Source organism: Onychostruthus taczanowskii, unplaced genomic scaffold, assembly GCF_017590055.1.
Source record: "Onychostruthus taczanowskii isolate IOZ18803 unplaced genomic scaffold, ASM1759005v1 scaffold75, whole genome shotgun sequence".
Lineage (NCBI taxonomy): Eukaryota > Metazoa > Chordata > Aves > Passeriformes > Passeridae > Onychostruthus > Onychostruthus taczanowskii.
In genome coordinates, this window is record NW_024505339.1 from 1,190,798 (window position 1) to 1,206,334 (window position 15,537).

A 15,537-nucleotide genomic window follows, 5' to 3' on the forward strand; every position below is an offset into this window, starting at 1 on the left:
CTTGCAAATAATGATGCACCTAAAGGGCAAGGACCGAGTTTCCAGGGTTTTTTTTTGTATGCAAACATCTTGCAGAGACTGCAAGATTGTGAAAGGATTGAGACCATACAGACACACAAGATAACATCTCTGCCCCAAATACTACACAAAAAAAGTCATAGTAGTTTCTTTTCCTCATTATGCTCAAAAAAGTATACACCCACAGTTTAAAAAGAAACACAGCTAAAATTCACAAGTCACGGTGCTACTTACAAAATAAACTGCTCCGAAGCTTCCATGGCCAATCTCTCGGAGATCTGTGAAGAGCTTTTCTGGATCTTCTTTGAAGAAGAGCTCTGCAATTTCGGGGTCCTTCAGGCTGCCCGCTCGGCTGGTTGATGGCATCCTGCTGGGCAGTCAGCCGACCGACTATCTGGGTTTAAAGTGCTGCTTCAACCCTTGGCTCATCTGTATGAATGGAGCCTCTTCAGCATGGATTACTGCAAGAAAAAGATTGCAATCCTTCAGTGATTATCCTCTGCTCAAAGAGCCCCAAACAAGCCACAGCAAAGCAGCTTCCACTTCCTCCAGAGCAAGCAGCCCTGGTGCGTGAAGCAACACACCCTGTGTGCCGGGATAATGTCACAGCCCCACTGTGACACCAGTCAAGCACTTCATCTAGGACAGAAACCAAAATCAAAACACAAAATGAGGCGCATTCCATGCTGCAGCATCTGCTCGATCACCTGCAGAGCAGTCAGAGAATCTTTGACCTACAGCGACAACCAGTGAGTCCACATTACCCTGACACCCTCCCTCTGAAGAGCTACATCCACCGTGTCCTAAAAAATTGTTCGGATTTTGTGATGTCTATCACAAAGTGCCTGTTCTTCAGAGCGTTACTTGCCATCCCTTTCTTCAGAGAAACAGCATCCAGAACAGGAGACACCCGATTCACACCCGCTGCTCCTCCTTCTGCTCTGCTTCAGCAGAGGCAAACACACTGAAACTGTGATTGGCATGTGAGACAATGGACAATAGGCCACCGGCAAACACTTCCTTCAGAGGAACTTGCAACTTCAGACACAACTGGGAATGTATAAAATTCTTTCTGTCTGCACCATGAGTTCACTTTCATTTGCTACAAGCTTTGTGTCTTGGAATCTATCCAAAATAAAAGTGTACTGTTAAGTCATGCTAAAATCTTACTATATCTTTACAACAGGTGACGCCAAAAAAAACCACTATAAATAAAAAGCCCTTTTCCTCTTAAAGGGAGGTATTAGGATTTCCTATCAAATCCCTGAAAATTATCATTAATAAAAACAATTCTGTCACTGGCAAACAGTTAATCACACATCTCGCTTCTTTCCAAAAAAATGAGTCTGGCCAAGACTTGCGCTTTTTAAATTTCTATTTCGTATCTCAAATTTGTTTTTTTAAAAAGCTGGAGATTTATTTCCATTATGAAGATGTGAAAGACAATAAGCCTGAGTTTAAACAACACCGCAGAAGGCCCTGTCTATTTCTCCTCCCTTTCTGGACACTATAAACTCCACCTTTTTCCAAGCCTCTAGACCATCAATGAATCATTTGTTTTCCAGTCCCTGCAGAGCAATTCCTGCAAGGATGGAAAAAGACATATTCCTGCATGTTTGTGCTCAGTGGTTCTCTTCTCTGGAGAGTTGCAGCATGTGCAAATCCCACAGCCTGCCTGCTCCTTGTCAGAGACCTCCCAGCATTGCTACAGAGCCCGGCTGTGAAACACAACCGAGATCTACCTGGCTGTAAACTCCACAGGAGTCTCCAGTTTTTCTGAGGAAGACATGCAGGGGAGAGAGAAAGCACAGAAAGGAAGCAAAATCCAGCATTTTCCTCCAAGCAGTCAGCATTCAAAGAGATTTATAACGCAACCCAGAATGTGTTTCCATGATAGCCCACTCTCGGGGGATAAGGAAAAGCTGACACTGAAATCCCAGTGGTGGACCAAGTAGGAGAACACATACACACATACAAAAAACATGCAGTTGCTCACAACTCTGCCACACTGCACTGCTGAGCACTCACACATTTCCTACGATGCAGGATCACTGCAGGAGCCTTGGAAGAACCAGCATCTGCACACAGCTGCCAGGGAGGTCGAGTGGGATGCACACGAATGGGACTGTGATATCCCCACCTTCCCTTGCATAACACCCTAACTAATACCGTGTGGGAAGGGAAATAATTAGCTCTAGCTCAGCCCATACCTGAAGCACACTACATTTATGAAAGCTGGAGGAAAAGTGGGGTTTTGTTATTTTTCCTTCTTTTTCATATATCAACAATATTCCACTTGATTCCAGCTTTAGCAAGCCACATAACACTGAAAGACAACTGTTTCACATTTACAGCCCCCAACAAAACAATAGACAAAAAGCATGTCAGAAAAGCAAGAGAAAGGAGCTGGGGGAAGGGAGCTGATAACCAGAGCACACTCAGTATTATTGAAGGAATGTTTCTTGGATCGACGGTAATGATGTCATGTTCCATCTTTTAAGAAGCATCAGATTCTTACAAAAAGGACATTGTTGTTCAAAAGCAACTGCTGCAATCCCAGAATGCCCTTTTCCCTACATCTGTTAGTCAGAGGGGCTAGGCTTGGATAAACCTGCTAACATGGCCAGAAGTCACACGTCCCCGTGAGCGAGCGTGCGTGTGGGAGCCAGCGCGAGGGGAAAACCCTGCGCCCGCACCGAGATGGATTACAGCCCTCTCCCCCTCCCCAGCGACCCCCCACGCCAAACCAGCCACCAGACTCTTTCTTGGCGTCCTTTCTGAGCATGCCTCTGAAATGTCATCGACAGGAACATTTCTTCCTGCAGCTGAAACTCCTACCAGGCCCATTGACAACACACAGAGGCGTGGGATGGGACAGAGCAGAACTCCTCACCTACCGTGATACACCTTAAAATACACTTTTCCCCTTTTATTCTTGAGAACATCAAGAAAAATTTCATTATCTTTATCCTTGGAAATAATTGCTGCTTTGAAATGCATGAGAAAAAAAAACGATTAAGTATTAAAATCTATTTAACAGAACAGTTGCAAACGTGTACATGACACTGTGCTTATCATCTGATCTCCTCAGATGGAGCAGTAAAAATGCATTAATGTAAATTCCATCCATAAGAAAGCTTTACACAGTCTCGCTTAATGAAGTGCTCCCATTTTTATGGATGCTACAATATTAAATTCCCTCTTCTTTTTACCCAGACAACAGGCATTGCCTGCCAAAGCCCAGCACTGCCAGCAGCAGAGCTCTGCCTCCTGCCTTGCAGTAATGACACCTGAATGCTGTGGGGAAATGGAAAGCAGGAGAAGTGGCACACAAAGCAGCCATTGCATTATTTTAAGTGTATTAAAAATACAGGCGAGACTTAGGATTAAAACGAAAAAATCAACCCTACAACTAAACTGCCCTGAAAATTAAATCACATACCAGTAGGCAGACGGTTTTCTGAAGCACAGTCAAGTTGCACTTGGGTATTTTACATTGTTCCACCAGTGCAGTCTATTCACTACAGGGTTTTTTGATTGGTGCAGCTATACTGTTAAATACAATTGTTCCCAGTGGATGACACTGATCATCTCACTTTAGATCAGATCAGGCTGGATCCTGGCTCTGGCCAAGGGACAGGCACTTCAAACAGGATATGGCACCCTCTGACTTTGTGTGACTACCTACAGGCCACCTTGCAGGCTGCTAAAATTAGAAAAAATAAACCCACATTTTTTCCTAAGTGTCACTCATATGAAAAGAAAACATTGCACTGCATAAACACAACTACCAGGGACTTCAGTCTTAACCAGTAAGGTGGTGTAGGAACATGAGAAATATTCAAAGCAAACCAGGCAATAACCAAGGCACAGGACTGGCCCAGCTCTATTTCCACATAGTAGTCTGAACTCACTACACTTAGTGGCTACCATTACTGGTGTAAATGACACTGACTACAGGCCAAAATGTTTTATCAAATTACTTTCATCTGAACAACTATCAGTCAGCAGAAACCGCATGCACATATCCACAAAAGTCTATGAATCGATAAGATGTTACATCCCTGTAATTATGGCTATATTAAAGGTACACACACACCCCCTGAACCTCTGACACAAGAAAACTGAAGATGAGCATGGGATAAGACCTGTTCTCTTTGGAGTTTTCTGCCTCCTGCCATGTCATCTCAAGCTCAAGTTAAGACCCACCCCTGTGACTAACATCCCCTGGGATGCTGCAGAGTAGAACAAGCAAAGCTCGAAATGGTCAGTTGCCATAATTAAAGTGCATATTTCAGTCCTATGCTACAGAGACCTGAGAGAAATTAAAATCTGTCCACACTGCACTAAACTCTGACAGCTGTCAGTGTCACAGATAACCATTTTCAGGTAATACACACCAATGTACTAAGAGAATGTGCTTGGCCTTCCCTGCAGAAGGGAAGGGAATCACACACTAAGATTATCACCTGTCCATATTATTTCTCAAGTTCCCATTCAGACCAACTCAACGAGTGACAGTGACTAGAAAGTACTTGGTTACACTAACCATGAGATACAGTAAAGCATTTTTAGTTCCTTAAGAGGGTTCAAAAGTTTGCAGAAACCAAATTTCACCACACACTTGTAGATGATTAGCATCAAAGAGCAGCACGCTTTATCCCTACAAATGACATTTCAAGGAACTAACACATCCAACAAGAATATGGGAACCAGAGCTAAACAAATATCATGTGAGCACAAAATGGAAACAACAAACAGATTTCTGCATCCATCATGCTGTGTCTCCCCATTTCACTGGGAACAAGAACCACACAGATTTCCACAATGGCTACAGAGGCCAACAGGAAAGCTGTCCTCTATTACTGAACTATAAACAAAGTTATTTACAATTTGAGACATAAATCTTGTTTTATGTTACAGTCATCTGGTATCCCATACACTTAGCACAGTAACATCTATAAAAACTTCTCTTTGCTGTCAAACATTGCTACACTGTGTTTTTCCCTCACAGAATATATATGACACTTTAAAAACAAACAAACCAAGCAGGAGACCAGTTACAGCCCCTATGATCATCACAGCTGACAATAACAGCAAGGACTAAAAAGTGAATATTCAACACACAAAACTACTGGTTCTTTGCAGATCTTCTTACTCAAAGTAATAAAACAATCAACAAAAACACCCTTCACACCACTAAAAAACAACTCCCCACCACAATATAACTTTATTTAGAAACTGATATTTAGATTTTTTTTTTAAGAATCTGCACTGCTGGTAGTGCAAACAGTTGCTACATCTTACTGTAATTTTCTCTGGCATGATCTAATGCACAATCAAATAAGACGGGGAATGAGTGTCATCATACAACTATCAAAAATGGGAAAAGGGATTTTCTGTTACTTGCATATGGGTCAGATCCAGGGAATGTATGAAGCTGAGATTAAATTATCCTCTCAACACACTATTAAAAATTTCCTGAATGGCTTCCAGCTGACACTGAGAATTTCCATAACTATCCTAAATATGATAAACTGAAACTATTGAAAGAACTGACTTTCAGTTTTTTTTCTTTTACTTGCAACTACGCCTGAAGTAAGAGCTAGATGGTAAGAATGCTTAAAGAATGATTAGATTATAAGAACGCTTAAAATAATGAATTTTAAAAGTTCTTCTGTAGTATTGAATACTTGACCTGAAAGTACAAATTCTTTTGGAAGCAGCAGACAAATCACTCCCCATTTCTATAAACTCAGAATAAAAGCTTGCAAGATAAAAAAAAGATGAAAGCAGTCTAGGAAAAGTAAGAATTTAACCTGGAATGGGAAGTGGAAGGGCTGTACAGTTCATGGGAGCACAGCAGAAAAGATGATGAAGGTTCAGCATCAGAAGACTTGAACAACCATCAGGCAGTGCTGATATATGTGACTTTAGGAATGATGCCTCTTACCCTTGACTTAATTTTGTCTGCTTTTAAATCAGCCTTTAAAATTTTAGCCTGACAAATTCTATGCATGGAGTTACCTTACCCAGAAAGATAAAGGGCAGGAATTACCCACTACAGGTCCTATCACTTTATTTACTGTTCCCAAAAGCCAGGTGCCAGCCAGTGGTGGAGCCTTTCCACAAGGGCACAGACAGAAGGAGTTCTGTTGGCTCCTCCGAAATTCAGGGAATCTACAGCCAGTGTGGTACTGCCAGATCCAAGACTGTACCCATCCTTCTGCACAGCTCAGCAAACACAGAGGACTCACGTTCATCAGGTCCTTCATGGTTCCTGGGAAAGCACATTCCTGATCACTGCACCACACTCCTCCCTCAGCAAGCTTGTCAAAACTATATACACTGGTTTTTATTGCTTTGCATTTCTTCAAACCTTTTAACCCAGGCTCTGCTCCACCCAGTCAGCCTTTTTTTTTCCATGTTCTGACAAAAGCAGAGTAATTCTCAAGGGCCTCAACATGCTCTGAACACATGGAAGAAGAGTTACTCTGCTCACAGCAGAAGGTGGCTGTTTCCTTGAATAGCTAAAAATCCGCTTCCTGTCCACCCTCAGTGACCCCAGGCAGATGGCATCAAGACAGATGTGTTCCAGTGACTGTCACAATGGAAGGTCCATCAGCACCTCAAACCTCTCAGAACAGACAGGAATTGCAATCCCTTGACTCATGCAAAACCCCATATCCCAGACTCCTTGTGTACTTGGCTAAGCCTCTCCCACCAAGCTACATGTTATTTTTTTTCCCCTCCTAGTTCTGCAATTTGGATTTTTTCCTAGAGTGGCAATTAAGGAAAAAAAAAATAAAAAAAACAAAACAAAACAAAACCATCCAGGAAATGAAACAAGAAAAGGTTGGAGAAGCAGCAAGGGGCATTTAACTTCTCCCATGCCCTGCAAAGGGGACCAAGGGACATCCCCCTTGGGATCCTGCTCACTTACTTTTACCACTTAGTCGTGAGCTGCAGCTCAAACAAAAAAATGCTGACAAAGTAATGAACTTGCCTTTCTCTTAATGATCTTAAAAATCATTCTTTTCAGTACATTTGTTCTCCACACTGGATCCACCAGGGCTGTCAGTCATTAAGGAAAAGGGAGGTGCAGATGAACGACATTCTACACGAAACTGTTAGAAAAATGCTAAATACTCAGAAAAATATCCAAAAAGCTGTCACCAAACTGATCATCCTAAAATAATGCCAATTACAAGCAGAACAAAACCACCTGGCATGGGATGAGCAAACTGGATTGTGGAAGGTACCTGTGGAGCATGGGAAGCACCACTGAGATTCTTTTCCACACTGCTTTTCACTCCAAGCTCACGTACATGAGATTCTCCTTTGCTTTCTGCCAGTCTCCAGGGGAAGGGAAAAGACAGAATCATTTCATCTCCAGGTGAGGAGACCCTTCTGCTGCCAAAGCCTGAAGCAGGTGAGATCTTAGAGCCATGCTGGACACTTCCATCACTTGCCTTACAGCAGCAAGGGCATTTCACATGGTCTCTAACCCCATGTACACATCTGTAGAAGTTCTGCTTCCAGCAAAGGAACAGAGAACCTTCTCCATAGGAGTTCAGCAAAGAACAGGCATGAAATGCTGTCCCCTTCATCTTTCACATTCCCTCACCCAGGTATTTCCACAAGGAATAGATTAGAAGGATAAGATGAATCTGCACCTGGATATTACAGTGAATTCTTGCAATTTTTTTGTCTGTGTGAGCATCTATGTTCAAACAGGCTTTTCTTCCCCACTCAGTCCTTCTTTCTTCATCTGACAAGGAAAAAAGCCTACCATTCCTGTAAGATTCCCTTTTCAATTTATTTTTGAAAGATTTCTGAGGAATAGTTCTATCCTGAAAAAACCTCTTTGCAGGTTTTTTTTTTCTTTCTCTCTCTGCTTTTCTACCTCTGTTTTTTTTCTTTCATTATACTTTTTCACAGAATAGCCTCAGGAAGACACTTTTATGTTCGAGCACTGCTTGCATTTCTCTTATACGTGTACTTGTAGACTCTGTGCCTTACTTTGATTTCCTCTCAAGATTCTGACACTAAAATGTCCATCATCAACTCCTTGAATTACTTACCCCAGCACACTTTCTGATCCAGCTGAGCTGTTCTGCTTGGGTGTTTACTTTCCAGGAATGTCACTAACAAAAGGGTCAGAAAGTTGTATTTCCCAAACCTTCTCTGACAAGCCCAGGATCTGTGTTTCTGGGCTGGGTGTAAATATTTATTTTTAATTATTTCCAAAATCTTTCAAGTTTTCTAAGAATTTAAAAGATAACTAGCCGGGTAAGTGTGTTCTTGCATTAAAGACTAGATACTCTGAACAAATAAATCTCTTTTGACAGGCTTCCTATGTCAGTTATAAGCAAACACAAACATTCCTAACACTACCTATGCTGCTGAAAAGACTAGTTTTGTTAAATGACAATTTTTACAATGTCACTCACACCAAATCTATGACTGACTCTACCACTTAAATAATATATCTAAAAGACAATACCAATGCAGTTGAGAAAAATTAAAGCAAACCTTGCTTTTTTCCCCCCTACTATTTAAAGCAGAATATCCCATAATATCAAGAAGTGCTCACCATTCCTTGACATGTTCAGCACTAACATCTCCTGGATGTCTTTGCTTGTGATAGTTGTGGTACATTTATTAAGAAGGTCAGCTCTAAATTTAGTGATTCCTTAGGCCAGCAAAGCTATGAGGAAGGCAACTGGAAAAAATGAAATCTTCTGTCCCCCTTCTTTTGCAATTCAGTAAGTTCACAGTCATTGCCAACTCTTTTCCTTCATTAACGTAAAGCATCACATTAATTATCATTCTGTAAGTGCATCACCTAGCCAGCTCTCCATGGCCACCTCTCTCCAACCAAGGAGCACATGTTATAAGGGACCCAGTGTGGGAGATGCTGTGCTGGCAGCACACTGGCCAGGAAGAGGTTAGCAAGAGGCCAGTTGATGAGAGTCAATTAAGTCTAGAGGCAAAAATACTGGGAAACTCCAGCTGTCCTTAAAAAAAATTAGTCAGATAGCCTAATGGGACTTGAGTTTAAAGAAACCTCTTCTTGACCCCTAAGCAATTCTGTCCCAGAACAATAAATAGAGTAAACGTAAGCAAATTAGCTATTTTGGATTCAGCATAAATAACTCAGAAATAAGCTACTAAAGCTCACAACATAGATAATTACCCTTGAGAAAAGAAGTAATTAAAAAGTGGCAGTATCACCATAGTTTTTGAAAAGAAGCCTGAAAGAAAGCAATTCAAAGTCTTTCTGGTCAATCAGAAAAAAAAAAAAAAGAAAAAATGTTTAAATTGAGCTTGCAAATGAATTCCCTGGAGTGCAGAAGAACACTCCCACTCCTGCAAGAAGCTGTGTCCAACCCTCCAGTCCACAGGTCAGATTCTTATTTGAGCAAGTATAAACCTGGCAAAACTGATGCCGGTAGAAAGAACCTGAGGTCGAAAATAAAGCCAAACACAAACAGAAAAATCCAAGAGAACTCTGTGAGATTCTGCAGGAGCAATCTTACAAACCAACACGAGAAGCCTCAGGCGGTCACCCAGCCTGACAAAGAGCCACACAGGAGAACAAGGGAACAGGAGAGAGAGTAAATAACCTGCACAAAGAAGATAACTGGGTATAAGGTAAGGTGCTGTCACAGACCAAGACAGCTGGTCCTTCCATAAACACTTAAATTAAACATTACTGACCTATGGGGACGGGTAAGCAGCTGCCCTGAAGTCTGACGTAGCTCCAGAGTGACGTACAGCTTTTGTCACAGCTGCTGTCCCCTTGCAGCAGCTGCTGCTGCTCCAGAAGCTCCCAACAACGGCTGCAACCAAACTGAACAGAAGAATTAACTGAACTATTAATTAGTGGGAGCAACATGCTAATCACTTGGTGACTGTGCTGCACTAAGAAGCAGAAAACGAACCATTTATACACTAGACTACATGTCATTAAAAGAACAGAACAACTCAAAAGGATATTCAAAAAGAAGTGGAAAAAGTACACAAAATTACTGTGAGAATTAGTCATAGGTGGAGAACAGAATCATCACCTCTGAATTGATACAAAACTAAAAAAAGCCCGAGGTCATATAATAATTACATGACATTTTGAACAAGAGAAAAGGCTCTTGCAACCAGAGTGGCCACAGATCATGTGTGAATCCAGCATTAAATCTGCACTTAAAATCTGGATGGGAGGGAAAGGTACATGACATGTTTCATTTAGGGCAGCTGACAGCATCAAAAAGTACACAGGAACCTTAAAAAAGGGTATGAACAAGACAGAGATGAAAGGTCAAAAAGTAAAGAACCATAAAGCAAACATCTACTCTTAAACTAAACATAACTCAGGAGCTGAGCCTGCTGCAGAAAACTCAGCAGAAATTACTGCACAATTATGCCAAAGACAATGTTAGACTGGGTTTTTTTAAAAAACAAGATGAATCAATCAGAAAAATAATACAGAACTTCTGACAGTATTTGAAGAAGTCTCTGCCATGGCTGGAGATTATTCTTCATTCACATAGAGCAGTAAAATGGAAGTACAGTAAAAAAAGCATTAGAAATGGGAAGTTGCAAATACCTAAAAAAAAAAACTGAGCTTGAGCAGAAAAGGTGTAAGAGTAGTTAAAAATCATAAATAAGGTCATGATAAGTGCTCAGACTTCAAAAACAAAGGGAGAAGCCATAAACTGTAAGAGCAACATGCTTATAACAGAGCGAAGGAATCCAACCAATCAAGGTATAAAGAACAAAATTAACCTGCAGAAATGACTGTGAGGCACTGAGCCCAAGAGACAGAAACACTGCTTTTTAAACCAGACTTTTACATGAGTAAGAACATCCACAGTCAGGTCAGGTAAGGTATTCCTGGATGCTCCTGGCGCTACTTTTGAAGTTGTCACCACTGCCAGGGACAGCAGATAGGACCAGACAGGCGAGGTACCAGAACCTGCATGACAATTTTTATGCTGCTATACTTCTAGGGTCAAACAAGCACCATCAAAACACACCTTGCTATGAAAAAGGTCAAATTCTCTTAACACAGGATTTTACAAAATTCAGGATTACTATCACAAATAGAAAAAAAAAGGTTTATTGAAAAGCTGCAGGGAAATAAGGAGAGGTTCTAGGAAGGTGCATGTGTGAGATGGCCCTTCAGCACTGGGCACAGGCAGAGAAGCCCTGTCAGAACAGATGACCAGTGAAAGATTATTCTGTTCTTTAGGAATGACCAACCCATTGCAGCACAAAGACACTGGCAGTGCAAGGAAGATTTATAGCTGCTTACCTATGTCTGTAACTTAAAGCACATTCAAAAAGGGGTTCACATATTTCAGCTTCAAAAGAGTTTAAAACCTTTTATAGCTGTTAAATCTGTGCTACCAGATTATCTGTGCCCATAAATGGGGTAGCTTTAATGAGCAATTATGTCACACGTTTCTAGAGCCCGTGAGCACCTCCTTTCCTGCTGGAATTCCCCAAAGTCACAGCAATTTGTTTTACTCCAGCTCAGGTTGTTTTTTTTCCAGTCTTCACATGACTAAGCAGAACCATTTCCTACACAACATACAACAAGGGGAAGAGGCAAACAACCAAAACCAAACAAAACCAAAATTTTTAAATCCCCCTTTTTTATTATTCTACCTACTAGAAGAAATGCCTCTCCACCGGTTTCTGCAAGGTCTGAATCCCTTCTCTTTATGCTTTTCACTTCAAACAAAAAATAGTTCTCAGTACGTATTAAGATAACAAGCATAACCTTTTAATTTTATGAGTTGTATCTGCTTTCATGGGGAAAATGATCATTTCAACTAATACACAAAACAATTTGTGGCTCAGATATACAGAGTATGGCTCAATGGAATTGTTAAGATCACAAGACTGAAGGTCCAATTAAGTCCTGCTCCTGCTATTTTAAGCAACTTTATAACAGAATCCAATCATCAAACAATAACCAACTCCTGAGAACTTCTCGAAACCACTACTCTGATTACAAGGCTGCTCCAGAACCCCACTCCTATTTTGATTAGGAACCAATTTAAGATTAAGAACTGATTAAGACTGATTTACACATTTATTACTCAAGTTTACACTGCCTTACTCTTTTTCCCACACCAGCATTAAAGAGTTCCCTTTTCAATACTGAGAGCTAAGCACAAGGAGAGATAGAACACTGTCCCCTTAAGTCTGTTAGCTGAAAAAAGCCAGTTTTGTCTCTCTTTATGACGCAGGAGAGAGCACTGACTTCCCAGACCATCCTAACAGCCCTTCCTCACATCTGTCCCAAATGAAGCTTTTCTTTTCTTTAAATCCTCCATCACTATTTTCCACATCTGCTTATTTCTTAGATATGTAGCACTACATTTTAAAAATCACCACGGTATCAAGGGATATATTCAAGTCTTTTGCATCTTTCCATTTCTAACCAATAAGCCATATTTTTCTATTTCGTATCTTTTTATATAATAATGTATCTTTCTATATTCAGTATGCTATTATATACTTGCTAGTGCATGACCATTCACTTTGCACCATTCCATTCAGGTCTCCATACTGCAAATCCTCCAGCTCATTCAGTCCTGCCAGACACTCCAGTCCTCCTCTGGATTGAAAATGTCTCCTATCTCTGCACAGCAAATTCCATTAGCACAGTCCTTTCACATGTACTTCAAGACTAAAACACCACTTAAAACTGTCTGAAGACTGGACCTTGAAAAGTTAGCAGCAGCTTCCCTCCAGCCCAGTTTCCTCACTAGGACCAAGTCAACCTTACACCATTGCACTATGCTTGGCTTCAAGAAATCTCCACCATGCTGCTGTGCCCTGTGGTGTCCTGACCCACACCTACATGGGATGGACTGTACTGGCAGTACTCATCCAGCCTGGACACTGCTTGCTCCACCAGCTCTCCAGAAACCATGTCCTGTTGAGGATAATCCTCATAACCCAACTGTCCCCAGCCATGGAAAACACTGCAGAAATGGTTCTAAAATCATACATGTGGGTAGGAATGGAAAACATACCCTTGCTGCAGATGGAGGAGGGTATCAGAAGTGTGCAAGAACCACAATCCTTTGCACTCCCTATGTCACCAGCTGCCCCCATTCCTGCCTGACACTCCCAAGGATGCTCTTGCTCCCTCATCATCTTCCCCAGCTGCTATGGCTGGGCAAGACCTCACCATCACCAAACTGCTGCAATAAACACAGCAGCTTCTGGCACAGACTTTACCAGGTACCAGCACTGCCCCAAATCCACCTAGACAAGGCACCAACAGTGGGGAGGGGAAAACTGGTTGTGTGACGCTGGGAATGAGTTCCACATCCATGGCTCAGCCAGCCCTGGCCTTTGAGCAAGGAGGGAGGCAGCAGCCAGAGCAGAGGGCAGCAGCAGCCTGCTCCCACCCCACATGCTCTGGTCTGTCCAGCCAGCATCTGTCCTGCACTTCAGCAGCTGGGTAGAACAGAGACCTCCCCATCCTGGCACAGAAGGAAGATACATGGTCTGTTTACCCAGAATTTTTGGGCATGTCTGCTGAAATTCCAAAACCCCAGAATAAGATTTGTTGTAGCTCTGATGCCACTTTCACATAGGAACACACATCCTGGCAGTGGGAAATGAGACTGAAGCAGGAGAAGTTTGTAAGGGCCTGCATCCCAAATTCTGGTAGTCACAGGTTTGCGTGCTACATTACAGCTGTTCTGATTGCTGACATCTCATCTCTTATGTACTTATATACCCATTACCATAGTAACCAAATTCCTCAGAACATATAATGCAATTTTTGTATCTGGTGTATTAGAACAAAATTATTAAGGTTACAAAGGCAAGCATTCCAAAATTAGAAGTGTCAGAATTCAGACTGCCATCTCCCTTGCCAACCCAGCTTCTTTTGCTGCCTCCCTCCCCATCTCCCAGGCTCCCAAGTCACCTCTTCTGCAAACCTCCAGCTCCAGTTCTCCATCAGCTCCAGCTCCTTTCTCCCTGACCCCTCTGCAGTCCCAGTTTCACTGTACTCTGTCCTGACATATTCTTATCTCTCCCCTCTCATCTGACTTTTATACCTCCTGCATTCACACCAGGCACTTTCCTCCTCCACACTGCCTGAGTGCTCTCCAGGAATGATTCACTGAACACAGGACATATTCCTGACAGTCTAGGAACTGGAAACAAGAGGAGCCTCTCTTACAGGAAAAAGTCCTTCTGATCTCTCCTAGTCCAGGGCTGGAGCATCTTCTGCTGCTCCCCAGGGATAACTGCCTGCTCTAGCACTAGGAGCTGCAAAATGCCTCAGCAACACTCAGTGCTGCTTCACCCTCTTATTGGCACTGCAAAGATGGGTCCCACTGGGGAATATGCCCCCATTTAAGGAAGTGCTTGGCAAATAGAGTCTCCATCTTGATGGAACTTAACATAAACAAATTCACCTTTATACTTTACCTGCCTATAGCATTATTTATACACATAAATATATTGCTAGGAGGAAGACACATGCATGGAATGCTTAAGTGCTGTGTTCTCCCTGAACACCAGCACCTGCAAGCACTGTGGAGTCAGGAGTTGAATCCACTGCAGTGGAACACACCTAGAACATTCAGCACATCTCTCCTTAGAAGTTTCCTAAAAAGTCCATCAAACCATGGACTTAAGACATCCTTGTGCATGACTGCCTCTCCACTAGAGAAAAAGGTTGAGTTGATATATCATTCTGTACACAGAGAAAGTAAATGACTACACCTTTTCTCCAGGAACTTGCTTTAAAAAATTACCTGTATATTTTCTGGTTTGACAGTATTATTAATTGTCCTGAACATAAGGGATGAAAGAGGTAGGTCAACATCTGCACCTGAAACAAATACTTGGAACAACATTCATAAACATGGCCCACAAAGCAGGTTTAATGCCCAAGATTCATTCTACCTGGGTTAACTCTTAAGTATTTAAAAAAAAAATTTCTCTGGCACACCAACTCTTCAGCTCTCAAGTAAAAAATACAGCACTTTTTTTCTGGTCTGGAGAGAGGAGGAGAGACCTTAAGCCACTTGTATGTATCTACCAAGTGCTACAGCATTTTAAGGCTGGAATGGCAATTTCAGCTCATGTAGAAACACATCCACCCTAAATTTGACAGAAAAACTGTAATCAGAAATTGGTCTATTTCAACAGCACAAATCCAAACACCTCTGTATTTCACAGGTTCTTTGTGTGCTCACACATAAAGCCACTTAATCCAGCTGTTCTCAGCAATCATTCACAAAAGCAAATGAATAAAAAGAAATAATTAGCAACCATTTCCACTCCTACCCTTTAACTGAGGGGAACAATAATTTGACTGCTTCAGTCATGGACAAAACTATTTTCTGTGCATTTAACAGAAGGTTAATTGAGATATGGTGGAACCAGCTCTCACACTTGGACTTTCTGAAAACAAGGTTGTCCTGCCTGTTTCAAGGACTTTAGTCTCAGCTTTTTCAGGAAGTGAGGCAGGAAGCT

The 15,537-nt window shown here is 41.8% G+C and overlaps 1 protein-coding gene across 3 annotated transcripts in view; it reads right to left on the reverse strand.

Moving 5' to 3' along the window:
- Positions 1-15,537, reverse strand: part of TAOK1 (TAO kinase 1) — a 69,667-nt gene that overhangs the window by 40,325 nt on the left and 13,805 nt on the right. For all 3 annotated transcript variants that reach the window (XM_041423172.1, XM_041423169.1, XM_041423171.1), the window contains one exon: positions 253-479. In XM_041423172.1, coding sequence (XP_041279106.1) covers positions 253-384 — 132 coding nt within the window. In that variant the 5' untranslated portion in view covers positions 385-479. The remainder of the gene's footprint in view (positions 1-252; positions 480-15,537) is intronic.